General features: G+C 45.9%; 1 protein-coding gene across 7 annotated transcripts in view; it reads right to left on the minus strand.

Annotated features, from left to right (window-relative positions):
• The window catches only part of RGS6 (regulator of G protein signaling 6), a 517,530-nt gene that overhangs the window by 90,510 nt on the left and 407,065 nt on the right, over positions 1 to 19,955 (minus strand). For all 7 annotated transcript variants that reach the window (XM_084792096.1, XM_084792100.1, XM_084792102.1 and 4 more), the window contains exons 4-7: positions 12,185 to 12,235; positions 8,591 to 8,697; positions 7,410 to 7,461; positions 3,284 to 3,348 (exon numbers count right to left, since the gene is read on the minus strand). In XM_084792096.1, coding sequence (XP_084648222.1) covers positions 3,284 to 3,348; positions 7,410 to 7,461; positions 8,591 to 8,697; positions 12,185 to 12,235 — 275 coding nt within the window. The remainder of the gene's footprint in view (positions 1 to 3,283; positions 3,349 to 7,409; positions 7,462 to 8,590; positions 8,698 to 12,184; positions 12,236 to 19,955) is intronic.

The following is a 19,955-nucleotide window of genomic DNA, read 5'->3' on the forward strand; positions in this document are numbered from 1 at the left end:
GGGAATTTTGCCTGGTGGCTGCTGAAAAAAAGAATGCCATGGTCATCCCACAGCTCCATCGGGGAGCTGGCAGGTTGCAGGAAAGGGGAACCTGGAATGCTTTGCATGGGTACCTCTTACGGTCAGGGGTCAAAGAAAGTGAACCAAAGAGAGTGGCTGTCTGTGGTGTTCATTGAAGGAAAAAAATCAGAAATGGAAAAAGAAAGAAAGAAAGAAAGAAAGAAAGAAAGAAAGAAAGAAAGAAAAAGGAAAGGAAGGAAGACATAAAAAAGAAAGATCCTCCATCCAGGATCATCTTTAGAGGAAAAGGGGAGAGGTGTTTTCTCTCAGCCTGCACACTTTCCGACTGGAGCCTTAGGACAGTGGAAAGAGGTATTTGACAGGCCCTCTAATGATCCCCCTAATTCTGATTAATGCAAGACTGGAGCCTGTATTATGGTGGGGTACTTCCATAGAGGCCATGCCAATGCTAACTGATTACCCCATTAGACGACTGCTAACATGAGAGGGGCCTCACTTAAGGGGTACACAAATTCACACCTATGCTTGCACTCTTGGTAGGAAGTCCAGCTGGTAAAGCTTACATGGCAATCACTTGAGGGGAAACAGTAAGATGTGCCTCTGTCGTGCTGCAAGCTGTTAAGATGGCAACCTAGCTTGGTATTAACGTAGAGCAATTGCCTGGTTCACAGTCTATGGCAGTAGAAGGGGCAGCAAGCACAGTCAGAAAATGCAGAGAGAGAAAAAACATAGCAGGAGAATCATAGCTCATTTTCTCTCCTGTAAAAAAAAAATGCTATTTGAATTTTTATTTCCTACAAAGAGTGTGTGTAACCAGAAAATTTTAATAAAATTAGTATGCTTTGGGAACAAAATGCATTTCTGGTTTCTAAGAATTTTTATGCAGAACTTCATCCTGGGGGGGGGAAATCTTTTATGCTGTATACTTTTCAATTATCAGAACAGAACACTGTGGGGGCAAGAGGACAGAAAACTAAGTAAAACACATCAGAAGTTGACACTTTCTGTGTAATATATTTTCTAAGACATAGAAACCTGGATGAGGGCAACAGATGGTTTGGGAACTTTATTGACGTGCTAGGGGAGTCATGTGGCTGTAGCAAAGCTGTTTGCCTTGGGTATGTAGCAAGCCAAACAGCTGGTTTTGGAAAGAGGGGTGATGTGACTGCTGGGACACTAGGACACACAAGTAAGGCCCAGTTCCCAGGGTGCTGAGAGCCACAGACACACTGTTCCAGGTTTGGAGACAGCCACACAGGATGGATGGTCCAACATGTGATGTGATATGCACGTTATTAGCCAGATGCTGGGGTCCTAGACAACCTCCTGGCATCCCTTTCTACTTTCCCTTCTAAACACAAGTCCATAATACTAACAGGCTCAAAGAAGGTGGCATGTCATGCCCAAGCCCTCCTCCCCACTGGCTACTCACTGCCTTTGGGTAGTGCAGAGGGGAGCCGTGGTCTAGTTGACTTGTTAGATTTGGGCAATGGGACTCAGGAGAGTCATGTTTCTTTTGAAAGACTGAGGTGAAGAGAGGCTTTGGGAAATTGGGGAGGTCTGAAGACGCTGTTGATTCTTGAATGTCAAGGAGGGCTCCTCCACTACCCTTAACAGTGTCTCTCATCACCTAGTTTTTTTTTCCCTTTAGTCGGTTCAGTTCAGCAACACCCATATCACACATAGGTATCGGGGGAGAGGAGAAGGAAGAGGCATCAACATGTAACCAATTTCCCTGGTTCTCTGTGATGCCTGTGACAGGTGGTATCAGGGGGACGATTCTGCAAGCAGAAATTAAATGTATATTCACAATGACCAATGAGTCTTTGTGATCTCAGTTTTTTTCATTTCCAGACTCTGCCAAGTGGAGTTAGACCCGAGTGGGGAAGTGGGACGTCTAGTTCTTGCAAGGAGGTACGTCTTATGAACAAAGAGAGGGAAGGTAAACGGACAGGGAAAGGAGAGCTCCCCTGTGACATGTGCCTTGTCTTATATTCTGGATTTAATTTCGTTCTTGGATTCTGTGTCTACTACCAAGCTCAGAAGGATGATATAAAGGTGAAATATAAAGTTTTGACCTTAAACTTATCGTACAGAAACTTTGACAACTTTACCTCCAGAAAAAAATTGTGAATTCATGACACATGTATTTGGCTATATGCCAGAATCAGGATCCAGGCTGTTCTCTCACCCCACCCCCGTCATGTCCCCTGGGATATCTCTGTATGGTCCTATCCTAACCTGTCTGTAACCACAGCCGTTGATCTAGTTCCCCTCATGGTCTACGTGCTGCCTTTGCAAGAGTCTCAAACAATGGAATGGATGGCTTGAGATTGGATCCTTCCTCTCAACATAATGTCTTCAAGACTTACAAAGTAGTTGTGTATAACAAGAACCAATCCCCTTTTACCACAAAATACTATTCCATTGTATGGATGTAGACAGTCAGTTTAGGCATTCATCTATTAAGATGCATTTGGGTTGCTTTCAGCCTTGGGGTACCACATACAAAGCTAATATGGACAGTAGTAATACAATGTTTTTTTAAAAATGAAAAATAGGTTCTGATTTCTCCACTTGATTGCATGTGATAGCTGTATATTGAGCTTTATAAGAAACAGCCAAAATGTGCCATTTTTCCATTCTCCCAGTAAAATAGAAGAACACAACACCACATGTTCACTGTCACTTGGTGTCATTTATACCTTTTATCTTAGCCATTCTTGTACACGTAATGGTACCTCATCCTAAATTCAATCTGTTTTGCAAATGGATGATGGGGTTGAGCATCTTTTCAAGTGTTTTTCATCTTTTGTGAAACATCTGTACAAGTCATGTGCCTATTTCTATGTTGAGATCTATCTATCTATCTATGTATCTATCTATTATCTACCTATCTATCATCTACAGTAACGTATATATGAGAGGGTCTCACCACATAGCCCAGGCTAGCATAGCCCAGGTTGGCCTCAAACTCACAATACTGCTGTCTTAGTTTCCTCAGTGCTGCGGTTACAGGTGGATGCCACCAGAACTCACTTGAATTGTTCATTTTTAGCTGTTGAAGTTTGAGAGTTATTTCTATAAAGATGCAATTTGACTCTCATGGCAAGAGGAGCTGATAACAAAGAAGAAAAAGAAAGGACATCCTCCCCCCCCCCCTGTCTGGAAGGGCGTGCAGAGGGAAGAAAAAGAAAAGAGCAGGCTTTGACAAAGCCTTAGGGTTATTCCTCCTACCCAGCCCAGAAGTCCCTGTACTCACTGCTTCGTAGTCAGCCAATTCCAGCCTTGCTTTGTTCTGCATTGTCCTCTTACAGAGATAGATGGCTGAGGAAGAAGAGAAACAACAGCAATATAAACCCAGCAGTGCCATGGAGTGAACGCAGCCTGTGAATGCGCAGTCAGTCACTCACTGTGCTGGCTAGTTTTATGTCCGCTTGACACAAACTAAAGGGCAAGAGAGAACCTCAATTAAGAAAATGCCTTTATAAGATCAGATTGTAGGCAAGCCTGTAGAGCATTTTCTTAATTAGTAATAGATGGGGAGGCCCAGCCCATTGTGGGTGGTGCCATCCCTGGGCTGGTGGTCCTGGGTGCTATAAGAAAGCAGGCTGAGCAAGCCATGATGAGCAAGCAGCGTCCTTCCATGACCTTTGCATCAGCTCCTGCCTCCAGGTTCTTGCCCAGTTTGAGTTCCCATCCTGACCTCCTTTCATGATGAACAGTGATGTGGAAGTGTAACCCAAATAAACCCTCCCCAAGTTGCTTTTGGTCATGGTGTTTCATCACAGCTCTGTTAACCTTAAGATACCCACCTGGACCATGCTAATGCCCAGCTGTCCAAGAGAAACAGCTTTTCAAATGGACCTCACTGCATCAGACATCCCCCCTTTTCCCTTCACTATGCACGGAACACCCTCTGCCCAGAGTAGCCTTTCACAAGCATGGCCATGACCTGCACTGCACCCTCTATGTCTTCAGGGTTGCAAATTTGGCCCTTTATAATCCTACCTTGTCAACCTCCTCCTTTCTCTCTCCCATGAGCTTTATGAGGCCACTACTCTTAGCTTCACGTGTAGAGGCCAAGGGTCAACCTTTAGTGCTACTACGCAGATGCTATCCATCTTGTGTTTTGAAACAAGGTCTTTCACTGGGACGTGGGGCTTGCTGGTGAGCATCATCGCTAGCACGGTGCTCCCGTCTCTGGCTCCCCAGATGTGCACCACCACATCCAGCTTTTCATGAGGGTAAGGGGGCTTGAACTGAAGCCCTCATATTTGCACAGCAAGCATTTTATACTCTAACGTCTTCCCACCACAGCTCCATGGCTATCTGAAGAGCTAGCTCAGAGTTCCAGAGAGCAACAATACACCCTTAACGCCACAACGCAGTCTCAGTGTATTCCTGTCACCTCGAGTGTCCCCTGCTCTAGGCTGAAGGCTCTTTTGGATATGCCTTACTCAGCTGCAACTCTGGCCCTGCTCCCCAGGCATGTTCTGCCAGGAAAAGAGGAAAGACAACTTAGGTCTGTCTACCCAGGCTAAGGAAGGGTTCTCAGCCCCACATTTCCAGAACATTCTTTTGCAAGCACGACCTTCACTGCTCCCTCTCTATCTCTGCTTCTTCAGAGTTCTCTCCCTTTTTCAGTGACAAGGAGAAGGACCCAGGGGAGTCAAGGGAGGACTGTTGTGACTGACCATGAGGATGGACCGCAGACAGCTTGGGCCTGGCCAGTGGCCTGACACATTTCTTATACTCTCCAGGCAGTGCCTTGCTGGTTTAAACAACTGGCTTTTTTCCTGGAAGCCTAAGTTGCTGGGAACTCTGTGGCTGTTAGACTTCTTTCCGGTATGTCCACAGAAGTCCACAATTTTATATTCTACAATCTGAGCTGAGCAGGGCCAGCTGAGGTTCTTTCCAAATCTGCTTATGTCAGTTCAGGTGTGCTCACTATTTTAACAACAACAACAACAACAACAACAACAACAACAACAACAACAACACACACACACACACAACACAACACATCTTTGTTTTGATTTAATGATTTTTTTTCCCCTTTAACATCAGTGGGAAAGCTAAGTGGATCTACTAGATACCACAGTTACTGATTGCAAATTTTGATCTTTCCCTAGGCTAGTAATGTGTGATGTGCCCCTCTTTTGGGAGGCTGGGCAGTGGCAGTGAGCCATGGTGCCCAAAAGCTCAAGAGGGGAAAGAATGAACACTGTGCAGTGTGCTAAGTGAAGGAGTCTGGTAGGTGGGTGTGTATTTTGACTTGGGATATTTTCGGGCTACATTGGGGAATATCAGGATATAAGCTTACCATACGTCGAGGACTGTCTGTGCCAATGACATTGCTGTTAAGAGAAAGAGTGGTTGTGTCTCTGAAGACATTGCTAAATGGCCTGAAACGAGCTAATGAATCAAGGAGAGTTGACTGAGGTAATTGCTAGTGAATCTGTTACAGATGAGGCATCCAGAGAGAAGCAATAAAAATGTGGGAGGGGGCAATATTCATGTGGCTTCAAACATTCTTAATGCAGTTTAATAATATCCACACTGGATGGTTTGTTTAAGAAAGAAAACCAAGTCGTTGGGCTCTACAGCTCTTAGTCTTACTTCATAGGCCGCCACATGAAGGTTTCCTTGCATAACTTGTACTCATGTAGAGCAGCGGTTCTCAACCTTCCTAACGCTGCCACCCTTTAATACAGTCCTTCATGTTGCGGTGACCCCAGCCGTAAAATTATTTTTGTTGCTAGTTCATAACTGTAATTTTGCTACTGTCATGAATAGTAATGTAAATATTTGCGTTTTCTGATGGTCTTGGGCCACCTCTGTGAAAGGGCCGTTTGACCCCCCAGAGGGGTCGCAACCCACAGGTTGAGAACAGGTGACCTAGAGGGCTGAGAGCACGTGCATGCCACGTCTTCTGAGTTTCACTGTAGAAGCTCCGACAATGAACTGAACAGCCAGAACTCTGCATTGTGCCAGATAAAGAATTGTCTGCTCTGGACAAAGTACTCCCCTCAGCCCCGTGGATCAGCCTAGGGTGCTGGCAATGTAGCAGGAAGCGTGGCATGCCACTTGCCTCACCTCCATGCCTGGTGAGCCAATGGAGGTGGCAGCTACTTTGACAAGGCATTTTCCATTGGTCAAATGTGAAAGTCGGAGATGTAGGTGGGGTGGCTCAGTGGGTAAGGATGCTTGGTGTCCAAGCTCGGGGACCTCAGTTTGAATCTCCAGAATCCATGTAAAGAGCTACAAATGGGTATGTGTGGATCTGCATGGCTGAGTATTCCCATAATGCCAGGGAGGTGAGGAGCACAGCCAGGGGCTTACTGAGCTCACTGGTCAACAGTCTAGCTCCAGATTTGGTGCTGGCTTCTGCATGCATATAAGTGGGTGTCCCCTCTGCACCCATACCCAAACAAACAAACCCCACCTCCCCAATATATCGAACCGGGAGGGGGTAACCCAGATTTTGGCTGTGGGTTTTATGAAAGTAGGACCATCCCAAGAAATTTCCCACTTGGGCACGAACGGCCCAGATAGGTTCTGGGGTGCTGAGCGAGGGATAGAAAGCTGGTGCTGCAGCTGATGACCGTAAGCCCACAGCCTTGGACTTTTGGCCTGCTTCTCTCTGTGGCACATGCCTTTGTATGTACTCTTAGGTAACTTTCTTAGCGCTCTGGCTCTGGTGACCTCTAGTGGTGACAGCCAGTCCTGCATGAGGACTTCTGAGGACCATGAAGGCTTGTGTGGTTGGCTTTGTCCTGTTTGTTTGTTTCTACTGAAACCAGTTGTCTCCACCTCCAAACCTCAGCCTGGCTTCACTTGGGTGTCATCATTACTCTAATGTGTCACCATAAAAAGAATGCGTCATGTCTAACATAACAAATAGCAAACAGACTGATGTACTGTCAAGACACAAGGAACTGGGTCAGTGAGATGCTTCAGTGGGCGAAGGTGCTTGCTGTCAAGTTGGATCACTTGATCAAAGTTGCCCATGAGTTATAGTGAGGTTTACAAGTATGTGAGGATAGAAAGTGCCAGTGGGAAGGCAGCTCCTTGCTGCAGCTCTCTCTGATGCTATGTCCCTAGAGCAACAAAAGCCCCTTACATACAGTGTCCCCGAGGCTCTCGCTCTCCCACCTCGACTGCACAAACACTGGTGATAGAACCGACTCCCTTGCCCCTTCTTTTGGAAGGACTGCACCTCTCAGTATGCTGTGCTTCTAGCCACTGTGTGAAACAGAATTTGATACATGCCACCAAGCAGCTGACCCCTTTTCCCCCCAGCACCACGGTGACTAGGTGCCAAGCATTTGTCTTTGGTACTCCTGGGAGCAATAGAAAGTAGGGACCACGTCAGCTCATCTCACCGTAGTCTGTGTTTTCAGGTTCCCAGCAGTTTGAAGGCCAGAAGTAAGGAGCCTGAAAAAAGAACACATGGCATCAAAACCAGAGGCATGTAGTTGTGAAACCGAGAGATTTTAAGTTGGGGGCAGAAATATCCTGGCATAGACACAAAGCTGGCTTAGACTTTGGCATAGCCCCCAACCCTCTGTCTTTACTCTCTCTAAGGCAGAGTGTGGGAGAAGAGCTAACAGTGGGTGAGTTCAGCAGGGCATGAGAATTCACTCCCGGGGGGGTGCCACGCTTTCAGGCTCACTTGGGCTTAGCTTCCAGGGTCACTAAAAGCCATGCTCTGTTGTGAGATGGGTGACATCCACCCCTATAACAGCTTTTCTTCCAGAAGAAACGAGAGAAAGTATCTGTTCTTGTCTGAACCCTACACCTCCAGGAGATGCTTGGAAGAGATGGGGTCTTAGGATTGGAATGGTGGCTCATGGGTTAAGAACACTTGCTGTTCTTTCAAAGGACCTGGGTTCAGCTCTCAGAACCTGTACTGTGCCTCATAACCATCTGTACCTCTAGTTATAAGCCACCTGACACCTGTGTCTGTCCTTTGTGTGCCCTAGGCATTCACATGGTACATATACATATATTCAGGTAAAGCATGAATATATATAAAATAAGAAATAAATCTTTTTTTTAAGATGAGAGAGATGGAGGCTTTAGGTGGTGAAGGGGACATGGAGATGGAGGCCTCATAAGTGAAATTAGTGCCCTTATTTTCTAAAAAAAAAGGCTTAAGGGAGCCCCCTCATCACTTCCACCAGCTGGAAAGTGCCATCTGTGAAATAGAATGCTCCTGTACCAGGCACTGACTGTGCTGGCACCTTTAACTTGGACTTCCAATGCCCAGTACTGTGAAAAATTAATTTCTGGTGTTTATAAGATAAGCAGGAGATTCTATGACAACATCCCCAAGGGGCCTAGACAAGGTCCCCAAGTACTGTACACTGTCAACAAGGGCCTTTTACTGTTTTTTAAGTGGGTCACCCAGTGGCTAAGTTAATGCAGTTCTTAGGTTTTCCAGGGCTGTGGGGCAGGGACATTCACTCTCATAAACAGGCCTGACTGTCCTAGTGGTTCTTTCTAATCTGAGGCCGCATAGTGGTGAGCAGAAGGGCTCTTCAGGAAGAGCCATCAGGCCTACCTGGAAACGGTAAAAGGTGCCATCGTCCTTCATGGCAAGAACGTGATCTGAGATCGGGAAGATGTAGCCCTGGGCGGCGATAAGGCTTCCCAGGTGTATTGCTTCAACTGCAAGGAGAGAAAGGACGAAGAAGCAGACCATTCAGACAAACATGCATTGGTTTAGCAAAAGATGACCAGAGGTCGTGTAGCGGCCTCTAGAGCTTTGGTTCTCAACCTGTGGGTCATGACCCTTTTGTGGTCAAATGACCTTTTCAGAGAGGGGGACCATCAGAAAACAGGTATTTTCATTACAATTCATAACAGTAGCAAGATTATAGTTATGAAGCACCACTAAAAATAACTTTTATGGTTGGGAGGGCGGGGTCACAGTTTTAGGAATGTTGGGAACCACTGCACTAGGGGATGGTGCTGATGATGACTTCCCCGGATGATGGTGAGGATGGGAGGATGCTGACAACTGAGAAGGACCACTGTGTGTCTGGTCTCCTCTGAGAATCTGACAATGCCTCACTACTCATTCCCCACAATCTTCCAAAACAATGTTAGGTCTAGTATCATGGTGTAGATCAAGTAGTCCCTAAGGGAGTGAGGTATCTCACCCAAGCACTCAGCACTGAGTGATCCCCACACTTTATCATCCTTGGCACCTGGGGTGCAGTCTGTGGCCCAGAGGTTTCAAAATCTCCTTGTGACATGAAAGTTCTTTTGGTGAGGACAGTGCCACTACTTCTCTGATGGACTAGGGCAAGACCTCACTTTTCCAGGAGATCAGAGGAAAGACAATGAGAGGGGCAGTACCATAGGTGATAAACCTGGTAGAAAAATGAACATTTCTGCCAAAAACCAACTGGATGCTTCCTTATCTCAGACCCAGACATAAACAGGCTTCCATTGTTAGTTAAGATTTTAGCTTATTCTGAGAGGAGCCCATACAGGAGGGGGAGGGTGGGACCTAAATGCCCCACTATACCTAAGACTCCCCCCAAAACCTCAAAGTATGTTTTGTTGGTTAGAAGGTAAATTGTGGGCCTCTAACAGTGACCAGTTTTATTAGCTATGCATTTAAAAATCATTTGTCTTGTCTGTACACATAAGCTTTTCAACAGCAACTACAACCCAATGCTTTGCTTTCTAAGAATCACCAAGTCTCCTTGGAAATAGCACCTATCATGGGTGGACTCAGAATAAATGATGTTTTATTTCACCTGTTTCCTGATGACCATTTTGACTTTAAAATTCGATATCGCTGTCTCTGTGTATCCATGTAGAATTTGTTTCAGGGCCCCCATGGAGATAAAAATATTTAGATGGTCAAGTCTTGATATCAAATCGAATTATGTTTGGATAACTTACACCTTCACCTATAAACTTCAAGTTACTTCTAGGTGACTTTTGATGCCCAAGACAGTCTAAATGCCATCTAAAAGGCTGTTATACTGTAATGCACAGGGAGTAACAAAATGTCTCAATATATTGATCATAGATATATTTTTGTAACAAACATTTTCAACCCAATGTTAGTTGACATCATGGATAAAGCTCTGGATACGTGGAAGTCCAAATGCATGCTTCAAAAAAAAAAAAAGTCATGAGCCAGGTGTGTGGCACATTTCTGCAATCCCAGCACCCAGGAGGTGAATTGAGACATCAAGGCTACATTGGGCTACATAGTAAAATAAACAAACCAGCCAACACAAACAAAGGAAAGAATGGCAGGTCCAGCAAGAAGGAAAACTCCATCCTTTGCCCTTCTCCATGCAAGATGGGAGGGCAAGATCCTGAAAGAAGGTAATGTTGTGCCACTAATCCCGGAGCTAAAACTCTTAGAAATGCTTTCACTTTGACAGATGGGAAGAAAGAAAAGACAGAGGGGCCAGAATTGGATATGCTAGCATCCCAGGCTTTGCTTTGTGCCTTTGTCTTCCAGGATCATCTTCCTGGAGCTAACGCTCAGAAGCTCAAATCTGTCCCAGCATCTCGATGTCCTCCCAAAGGTGTCAGAGGAGAGTACACCTCTGTCTATGTGACCTTCATCGGCCTGGACCTTCCACAGAAGTTTCTCATGCCAGGGCCACAGCAGTCTCAATAAGGTGGGTTGGAGTTCTCAGGATATTAATGATGATGATAATAATCATGGATATAGTGGCTACTTCAGAAGGGCAAGGAAATTTTATCATGAGAAATGGCCTGAAGTGAGCATGACAATAAAAAGGAACAGTGACTTCAGATGAATGTCACCAAATGGCTGGATGCCTAGCCAGGCTGGCTGCACAGGTGGGCAGTCAGAAGCCCAGATGTCTAACAGGAACAGCGAGGGGAGCTGATTTGGGCCTGGTCCCTAAAAAGCACACTGCCTATGCTTCTTTTTCTTGTGAGGCAAGAACTTCACTCAAATTAAGAATTTTTGTTAGTTGCCAGGGTGGCCACTGACCCAGCACATGAAAAGGGCCAGGGTCACTCCCAAGAAATCCACCTGCTCTTATGGGACTCCTGTTTCCCTCAACTTCACTTAATTGAATTACTTGAAATTGTATTGTTGTACACTCAGCTGTAGACTAGCAATGTCAGGTTGAAACGCAGTCCCTGGTTGGCGTATTGATTGATTTCAACAAAGAATCAGAATGCTAGGCCCAACATCTAGTGTGGGCACTTGGTGCAGATTCCCAGAAAGCTTGGTGGTTGGGGTTTACTTAACTTGAGGTATCTATGTCCGCCAAGGATGGCCACTAAGAATTTCAGAGCAGAAGGCTGGACATGTGCAGCTCAGTGGCAGAATGCTGCCAGGTAAGAAGAGACCCTGGATTCACTTGGCACTAATGGTCAACCTCAGAGTAGAAAATTGTAAATGTGATCTTTGAGTATCAATGACACGAGTTAACCCAGACAAATGCATGTGTTCTAAATGCAGAAAAACAAACAAACAAACAATACATTCATAGCACACTGATGAAAACCAACTTCAACTGTCTAGAAGCTTCTTTTTTTTTTTAATTTTATTTTTTTTTCTGGAGCACCTCCCCCACTTCCTAATTGGACCGTACGAAGACATTTTCTTGTCTATTTTCTGGTAGAGGGACAGCTGTGGAAACTGTCTCATTGGTCAAGGTTTTGCTGTTTCTCTGGTAGACTTTGCCTAATTGAAATGCACAATTAGAGTTGAAAAAAAATCACTTCTTCACTTCTTGCAGAAGCAGAAAACAGAAGGAGTTTTAGCAAATAATTAAACATCTTAATTGTGGATCAGGCAATCTAATTTTAAGAGCTGCTTCTGGAAGGCTGTTCAGTGACAGGGCCACAACTTATCTGTAATTGCTACAGCTAACGAGAATTCATCTCATTTCACACGCTATTGTGTTGAGCTCTTTGGCATTCTAAATAGTGGCTCATTTCCTCAAAGGGTGATTTCCACGTGATGATAGACATTCGGCGGAGAAAATGAATGACTTCTATCTGCGAATACAATGATCCCCACATCCTGGAATTTGTGATGATAAGCCTTCTCTTCAAGACTGTACAGGGCCCACTGGAGAAGTTGGTCATGGCACGTGTACCAACACCAGGAGAGGTAAGGTCAAGGTCAGGGGTCAAGTACCTGGGTCCTCGATGGAAAGGTTCTTCATAAGCCACTGCACAATGTCAGTACCTGAAATGACAAGGCAGTTTCAGCTGAAGATCTCAAGGGTAGCAGAAGAAACATCTTCCCCAGAGTTGTAAGCCCAGCAGCACACAGCCCGAGAGCTGGGTAGTACTGACATTTTCCCGTGCTAGCCAGCCTTTCCCAGCCACTGGGATATTTCCACAGTGATGGTTCAATAATTGTTATTCCCTCCTTATCTTCCTTCTTTAATGGAGACAGGAATTCGTGCATCCCAGGTTGGCCTTGCCTTTTCTATATAGCTGAGGATGCTAAGATGCCAGCCCTGTACCACCGTCACCACACCTAGTTTACACAGTGCTGGGGGCTCAAACCCAGGGCTTTATGCATTCTAGGCAAGCAGGTACCAATTGATCTGCACTCCCCAGTGTATATTTAAATTCTTTTACAAAGCAAAACAAAACCCCCGACTCACTTCTGATGCCTCAGTTTTACCTGCATTTCCAGGGAGCATCTATCAGGAACTTTTTAGGGACACAGATTTCAATGGCTTCCTCCAGACAGGCTGGCAAGCCCTTAGTACGCCTGCTTCCAAAACATTTCTTCTTCAGTGTCATGTCCTTACTGAAAAGGGCTAACCAACTCAGGGGACCTCAGAGGTTCCTGGAAAACTCATTCTCTTCAGGCGTGAAGTCCATTCTGACCGGACATACCCGATTCCGTAGAAGTCACTTCCGGGTCTTCCCTGACAGCTTCTCCTTTTCCCTCTAGGCTCCAGCTACCTTACATGTCCACGCTCCCCCAAAACTGCCTGTAGACTGAACTTCACTAATTATACGTGGGTGGAATGACCCACACCACTTCCCCGATGTGGCCTATGAAAACTCCTGCGTGGGCCATCCACACCAACAGACCCTTCCCTTACTCCTCTGGGGAACCAAGTGAGACAAAGATACAATAAGGAAGGGGCTATGGATCTCATTATGAAAATTAATGGCTACTTGGAGCCCTCGGGAGAGGTACTACTTGCATTTGGAATAATTCCAGTGCTTAGGAGCTCGTGAATTCCCTGCCTGCCAGCATGTTTAAGATAAGTAATGTTGAAGGCCGGGTGTGGCGGCCCACGTCTTTAACCCCAGCACTCAGGAGGTAGAGGCAGGCGGATCGCTGTGAGTTTGAAGACAGCCTGGTTTACAAAAATGAGTCCATTATAGCCAGGGCCGTTACACAAAGAAACCCTGTCTTGAAAAACAAAAACCAAAAAAACAAACAAACAAAAGTAACATTTGAACAAAAATTTGACCCTCTTTCTTTCTCCTGTTGGTTTTGTCTTCTGCTGACAGAAGAGTGAACCTGAACCCAGACCTCATCACTCTGCGAGCATCCCGTCAGATTTTGGGCAGTCCTTCCATAAACCATCAGTGCCATCATCTTCAGGGTAACGGACCTAGAGCTCCTCGCCACTGGCCACAGTCTTCTGAACAAGCTCCCCTTTACTGTCTTCCTTTAAAAAGATACAGCTGGAAACCCATGTCCCAGGGGCAGCTTAGCTCACACGAGGAGTGTGTAGGAAGAAAGTCCTGAGTGAATGTGCGTGGCTGACGTGGTCACAGACATGCCAAGGGCTCCATGGAGTTAGCCTTCCCCCTGGTGAGACTCAGAAGCATAGCAAAGCCTTCTGTGCAAGTGCAAGCAATTGATTAATGTGCATAAAGGCTAGCAACTGCAGCTTCCTCTTAGAGGGTATCTAGAACCTAAGACCTTCTCGGACAGACACCTCCTACCAAGACTGGCTATTCTCTTCCCTGTGCTGCATGTGACAAACACACAGAGGATCTGGGTTGCTAGGGTACCCCGTGCAGCTCCACCAGAGTGCATAGAAGCCGCCCGACCCAGCTTTTCTGTCCCTGTGTCTGTCTCTGTGTCTGCCCTCTTTTCATTCCTTTGCCTCCCTAGTCAGGGTCTCAGGGCCCGAGCCTTGGAGTATGTCAAGAGCCCAGCGAGCTGCAGGATTCAAAACATCTATCTAATCAACCCACTGTGTCGCCCACGGACTTTAACCGGTGCAGACCTCTCTAAACATAGCTCCATCATTTCTTGTGCAATGTTTGATGGCAGATAGGCTGAAAGGAGCCGTGTTTCCAGATCTGGGTCAGGAGGGCATCCGAAGCCGTGGTGTGTGTCTGGGGGGTGGAAGTGGGGTTTGCTAATCTAGCGCCTGGCTGGATTCTTAGCCAGGAGATGACAGGCAGTAGAGGGTTACACTTTTCCTGGGAATCAACATTTTCAGACATTTGACCATTGGCTAGAAGTAAGATCCCTGCGGGCTGGACAGCCTGGATATTCAGTCTCTGTGCGGCTCTATAGAAACAGTACAGCCTGGCTGTCTGGGCCCTACCCTTATCCTCCTGGGCCTCTGCCCAGGGCCAGCCCTCATTGACAACGCCATTTCCTCACACTTCAGCCTCAAAAGCAAGACTCTGGAAGCTTCCCATCCTTGCTTCTGGACAGCACCTATGAGCTGAAATTAGATGCGGAAAAACACTGCAGCGCGTTCTCCTCCTTTGAAAGGGAGTCCGTTTGTGTAGCTGCGCACGCGCGCGTGTGTGCATACTCATTTCCTCCAAATTACAGAAGTTCTGTATTTGTCCTAGGAAATGCAGAACAAAGCAGACGTCAAGTAAGAACTGTAATCCCAAACTGGGTGGTGGGAGAAAGACACTAACCTGTCCTTTTTTTTTTTTTTTTTTTTTTTTTTTACCCCTCAAAGAAAAATAGTTCTTTTCTGTGGGTTGCCTGGAAACTGCAAGGCTTCCAGTATCACTCCGGCTCTCCCGGGGGCTTGAGGATTATCTTTCCGCTGAGCTTGCTCAGCCATTATTTATCACCTGCCAAGATTGATTGCTCACTCTGGGACAATGACAGCCCTTCCTTTCCCCTGTTAATTACTGTCATCATTAATATCCATGTCACTAATTAGTATTCATTCACACTGAAACTCCTTCCTTGCTATCCTACCCACCGCAGGCCCCCAGCCCCCTAGCACCATTGTCTGGGTTGCTACTCCCATTTGGCACTCACAGTTTCTGGCCCAATTGTTCTCTGGCTGCACCATGGCCTGGTTACACTCTCTGAACTAAAGGATCACAGTTAAGTACTTTTCTTGTAAGGAAGACAAAGTCACAAAGGTTCCCTTTCCCTCTCCCTCTAACACTTTGAGGAGCACAGAGCTGGGTTTTGTGTTATGGCCCAGTGACCACGGCAGTCGCTATGCTGTGTGGAGACTGTGATGCTGCAATTCCTGGCTATCCTGGGAGAGGATGCTTTATCAGCCGTGCCGTCATCCACTGTGTCCCTCGCTTACTGTGGGTACCATTCTGTGGCATGCAGCAAGCATGTTGGAAGATGCTTAGCGATGGGTGAATACACTCTCTCTGGTTCCCAGTGCTATTTCCTGAGGACTGCTGCGCAGGTGGCCTGGTCCAGCTGTGTGGGGCTGGAAGAGAACCACTGAGGTGGGTCAGGGAAGGCGGATCTGTCAGATATTATGAAAGACATTTTGGAGCCATAGATGGGAGCGAGTACATGCCTTCTCATTTTTGCCTTTCCCCTCTCTCCACCAACCCCAGCGGTCATCTTTCCCCCTCCAAAAAAGAATTTGAAGATTCTTTTCGGTCCTATCAAAACATACTTGCTGCCTTTTGTTCCCACTGTTGAATTTGAGACCTTACCTTGGCAAGATGCCTTACGGGGACTTGCAGGCTGGTAACATCCACAACGTAACACACACTGCAGAATCAGCCTTTATTCTCGAGAGTCCAAAACACTACCTGGAAGCTGTCTTCCTGAGGCCAACTGCAAACGTGTTTGTCTCCTTTTCTGTATGTGTTATGTACATGTGGTGTGGGTGTATGTGCAAGTATTTACACATGCGTTTGTATGTCAGAGGTCAATGTCACCGTCTCTTTCAGTCACTCTCCACTTTATTCTCTCTCTCTCTCTCTCTCTCTCTCTCTCTCTCTCTCTCTCTCTCTCTCTCTCTCTTTCTCTCTCTCTCTCCAGGGTTTCTCTGTGTAACCCTGGCTGTCCTGGAGCTCACTCTGTAGACCAAGCTGGCCTTGAGCTCAGAGATCTGCCTGCTTCGGCACTCCAAGTACTGGGATTAAAAGAGTGTGCTGGAAAAGATAGCATCTTTTACTGAACCTGGGGCTCGTCTATTCCGCTGGGCTGACTGGCTATCCAGTGAACTACACGGATCTACCTGTGTTTGCCTTCCCAGTGCAGGAATTATACCCATACCCAGCTTTTAAGTCCTGGAGATCTGAACATGTGTCTTCACGCTTGTGTGACAATAACCCCCAGACCCACCAAAAGTAGTGTATCAACTCACAATACAGGAATATCCGTGAATTACACAAGAGGGTACCCCGGAACCTTCCACATCACATGTGATCTATCCCTGTATTTAAGTATGTGCTTATTTAGTTACATGCTGTGCTTCACATGTGCTGTAGTATGTCTTTCTACTGTATCTTTTACATATATACATATTTATTGAACAGGCATTTGAGATCAATATAAAATTCCCTAACAAGAAAGTCGATAAATCATGGCTCATTCATGGAAATATTTATTGAACAACTACTATGTCGAGTGGGAAAAAAAAACTCATCAAGAAGAGCATATATGATGAAATGACATTTTTTTATTCTATTTCATTAATTACACATATAAGTGAATGCAGAAGTGAAAGAGAACAGTTTTGGAAATAATTTAAGTCATTAGCTTTAGGCTATCAGGCAGAGGAGAGGCCTCAAGTTCTTATTCTGTTTCTGAGCTACTTTAAGTTCTGAACTACTATAAGACCAGCTTATATGTTTTGAAAATAAATGCTTTTAAGTATCAAGAATGGGGAAGCAAGAATTGGCCTCTTGCCAAGTGTGGTGGGCGCAGGCCTTTAATCCCAGCGCTTGGGAGGCCGAGGCAGGTGGATCTCTGAATTTGAGGTCAGCCTGTTCTACAGAGTGAGTTCTAGGACAGCCAGGGCTACACAGAGAAACCCTGTCTCTGAAAAAGTAAACAACAAACAAACAGATTCTCAGACCAAAGTAGAGAGAGTAAGAGGGACTCCTAGTAGCATTTGCTTTTTTTTTTTTTCCCTCTTGGAAGCAAATAATGATGAACAAAGACAGGTGTCTCCGGACCGGGCTTTCGTTGTTGATGTTTTGTGTTTTGAGATGCGGGTTTCATGTAGCCCAGGCTGGCCCTGTAACTGACTATGTAGCCAGGATGACCAGCTTCTGCCTCCACCCTCTGGGGGCTTAGATTACTGCTGCCATCATACCCAGGGCCTCACGGATGTTAGGCAAGCACCCTCCCAACTGGGCTGCGCCTCCAGTCTCAGTTTTGTCTTCAGGGGTCAGTAGACAGAGGCTCAGTCACCATGCTGGATGACTGCCCTTGAACTTGCCACACTGGTTATCTATTGTCCCTGGAACTACAAGTGGACTTCCATAGACACTAGGGGGATGTGTATCAAAATCCTATATCAAGAAAGGTGACCTGAGCTGGGCATGATGGCGCACACCTTTAATCCCAGTACTGGGGAGGCAGAGGCAGGCAGATCTTTGAGTTTGAGACCAGCCTGGTCTACAAAGTGAGTCCAGGACAGCCAGGGCTGTTACACAGAGAAATGCTGGAGAGAGAGGGGGGGGGGGGAGGGGGGTGACCTGAGCTCCTTTATTTGTGTCTATTTATGTACTTGGTAGAGTAAGACACAGTGGCCCCTCATGCTTAGTTCCCATGCCATATGAACTCTAGGTAAACACAAACTAGATTTGAGTGAGGCCCCTAGTATTTAAGGAGGTTTTCTTTCTGGCTTAGAGGATACTTGTAGTTGTATAAAAAACATATAAAATCCTGGGTTGTGTCTTCAAGTGTCTTAGGGAATGTGATTAGGACACTTCTAGTCAGACATGATAACCCAAGGAGAGCTTAACATGAGCCACTTTCCCACTAGGGTTGGGTCAGCTGCAATCTATGCGAAGAAGATGATGCAGAGTAATTACATGAGCTGCAATTGGCTACAGATGTCAAGGCTCTGGAAAACTGATAGATAACGTACTGTGGTACAGACAACTGAGGCAATCAGTAAAACTATTTCAATCCTACTGTTTCCCTTGAAGGAAATGACTGTGCCAGGAGCAAGCTCACCCTACACCTCTGTTGAGGCCAGGGTCCCATCCATGATGTTTTCATGTACCTGCTCAGGGTCTCTGTGCACCTGCAACAGGGAGGCAGCTCCACGACACTCACCAGGTGGGTGCCAATGCTTGTGAAGGGGAAGTGACATTTCCTGAGTGTCTGTTATAGAGCAGCCATTTGTTCCTGGTATCGTGGATAATATTGAAAACACATATGCAAAATATTGTCATTTTAGTACCCATTTAAAAGATTAGGCCTAGAGAAGCCCAAGGCCACATAATAGTATCTATTAGCCCCAAAGAGCTAGAATCCAGATTTCTTCCCACCTTCCCATTCTCACTGTCTTACAGCTAATGAACATCTGAGAATAGGTGTTCTGTATTGACCTTTTCCCCTGCAGCAGAGGAATCAGCTTAGTGATTGCTGCTATTACCAGCTATTAAGCTAAACTTTTTTGTTGTTGTTTTTGGTCAGCTCACCTCCCTTTCCCACTTTTGAACACCCACTCACTTGAATCTTACTAAATACTTCCCTTGGTCTGGGTTTTATAATAATAGTGCTATAATAAGCTGACGGCGTGACTCTTTCTGGATCTCCATTGATCAGATGGATGCACAGGCTAAGCAGGGGATCTCTGCAGCTGCATGTCTTCTTTCTACTGTCTTCCTTTTACAAAACGAAGCGGTCGTAGCAGAAGAGAAAGGTTAAATGAAGGAGAAATGTTAAGCTGGGCATGTGACGAGCCGGCAGCGGGAAGGAAACACAGGCCCAAGGAACAGTGAGAGGAAAAGCTTAACGTCACTTTTTTTTTATTGTCAAATAGTTGTAGTTTTGTCACTGGCTCACTGAGGAAAGTCATAACAAATTTAATAGTCACTTAGCAAGCGTATGAAGCGAAAAGGCACAGTGACGATAAAACTGGACAGTCTTATCTCCAGCCCATATTAAGTCATCTATAAATTCTGAAATAATTCACCTCAATCTTCATTTTTTAAAAAATATGTTACTTGATGAACCTTATGCCTACTTACAGGGAAAAAGCCCTCTTCACAAAGCGTGGCTTTTGGTTTTCTTGTGATGACATGATTCTTCACAGACCGTGAACTGCTCTGCTCACAGGAAAAGGGAAGAATAACAACAGGACCGCCACCGCTGCAGCGAGAGCACACAGACTGCTGCATTTTGTAGGAAAAGCTCAGTGTCTGGCACAGAATATGCACAGATCAGTTGGGTGTACAGTGGCCACTGGGACAGTCTGTGTTCCAGGGACCCCACAGGCCCAAGCAGCGAACTGACACCATCTGTAAGGCTGAGGGAAGCTGCAATAATCTGAGCTTTTGTGCTACTTGCTTTCTCATTTGGGGTCTTAGGGAACATAAATGCCTTCATGCCTCTGGGAAGAAGTCTCTGCTTGCAGACAAAGAGGAAAAAAAAGGGGGATGTGACAGCGGGCTAACAATGGCAATGTGACAAAGTAAGGCTTACTCCTGATGGGCATACACACACACACACACACACACACACATTTTTCGAGACAGGGTTTCTCTGTGTAGCCTTGGCTATC

This window comes from Acomys minous, assembly GCF_964271855.1.
Source record: "Acomys minous genome assembly, chromosome: 8".
In the NCBI taxonomy this organism is placed as follows: Eukaryota; Metazoa; Chordata; class Mammalia; order Rodentia; family Muridae; genus Acomys; species Acomys minous.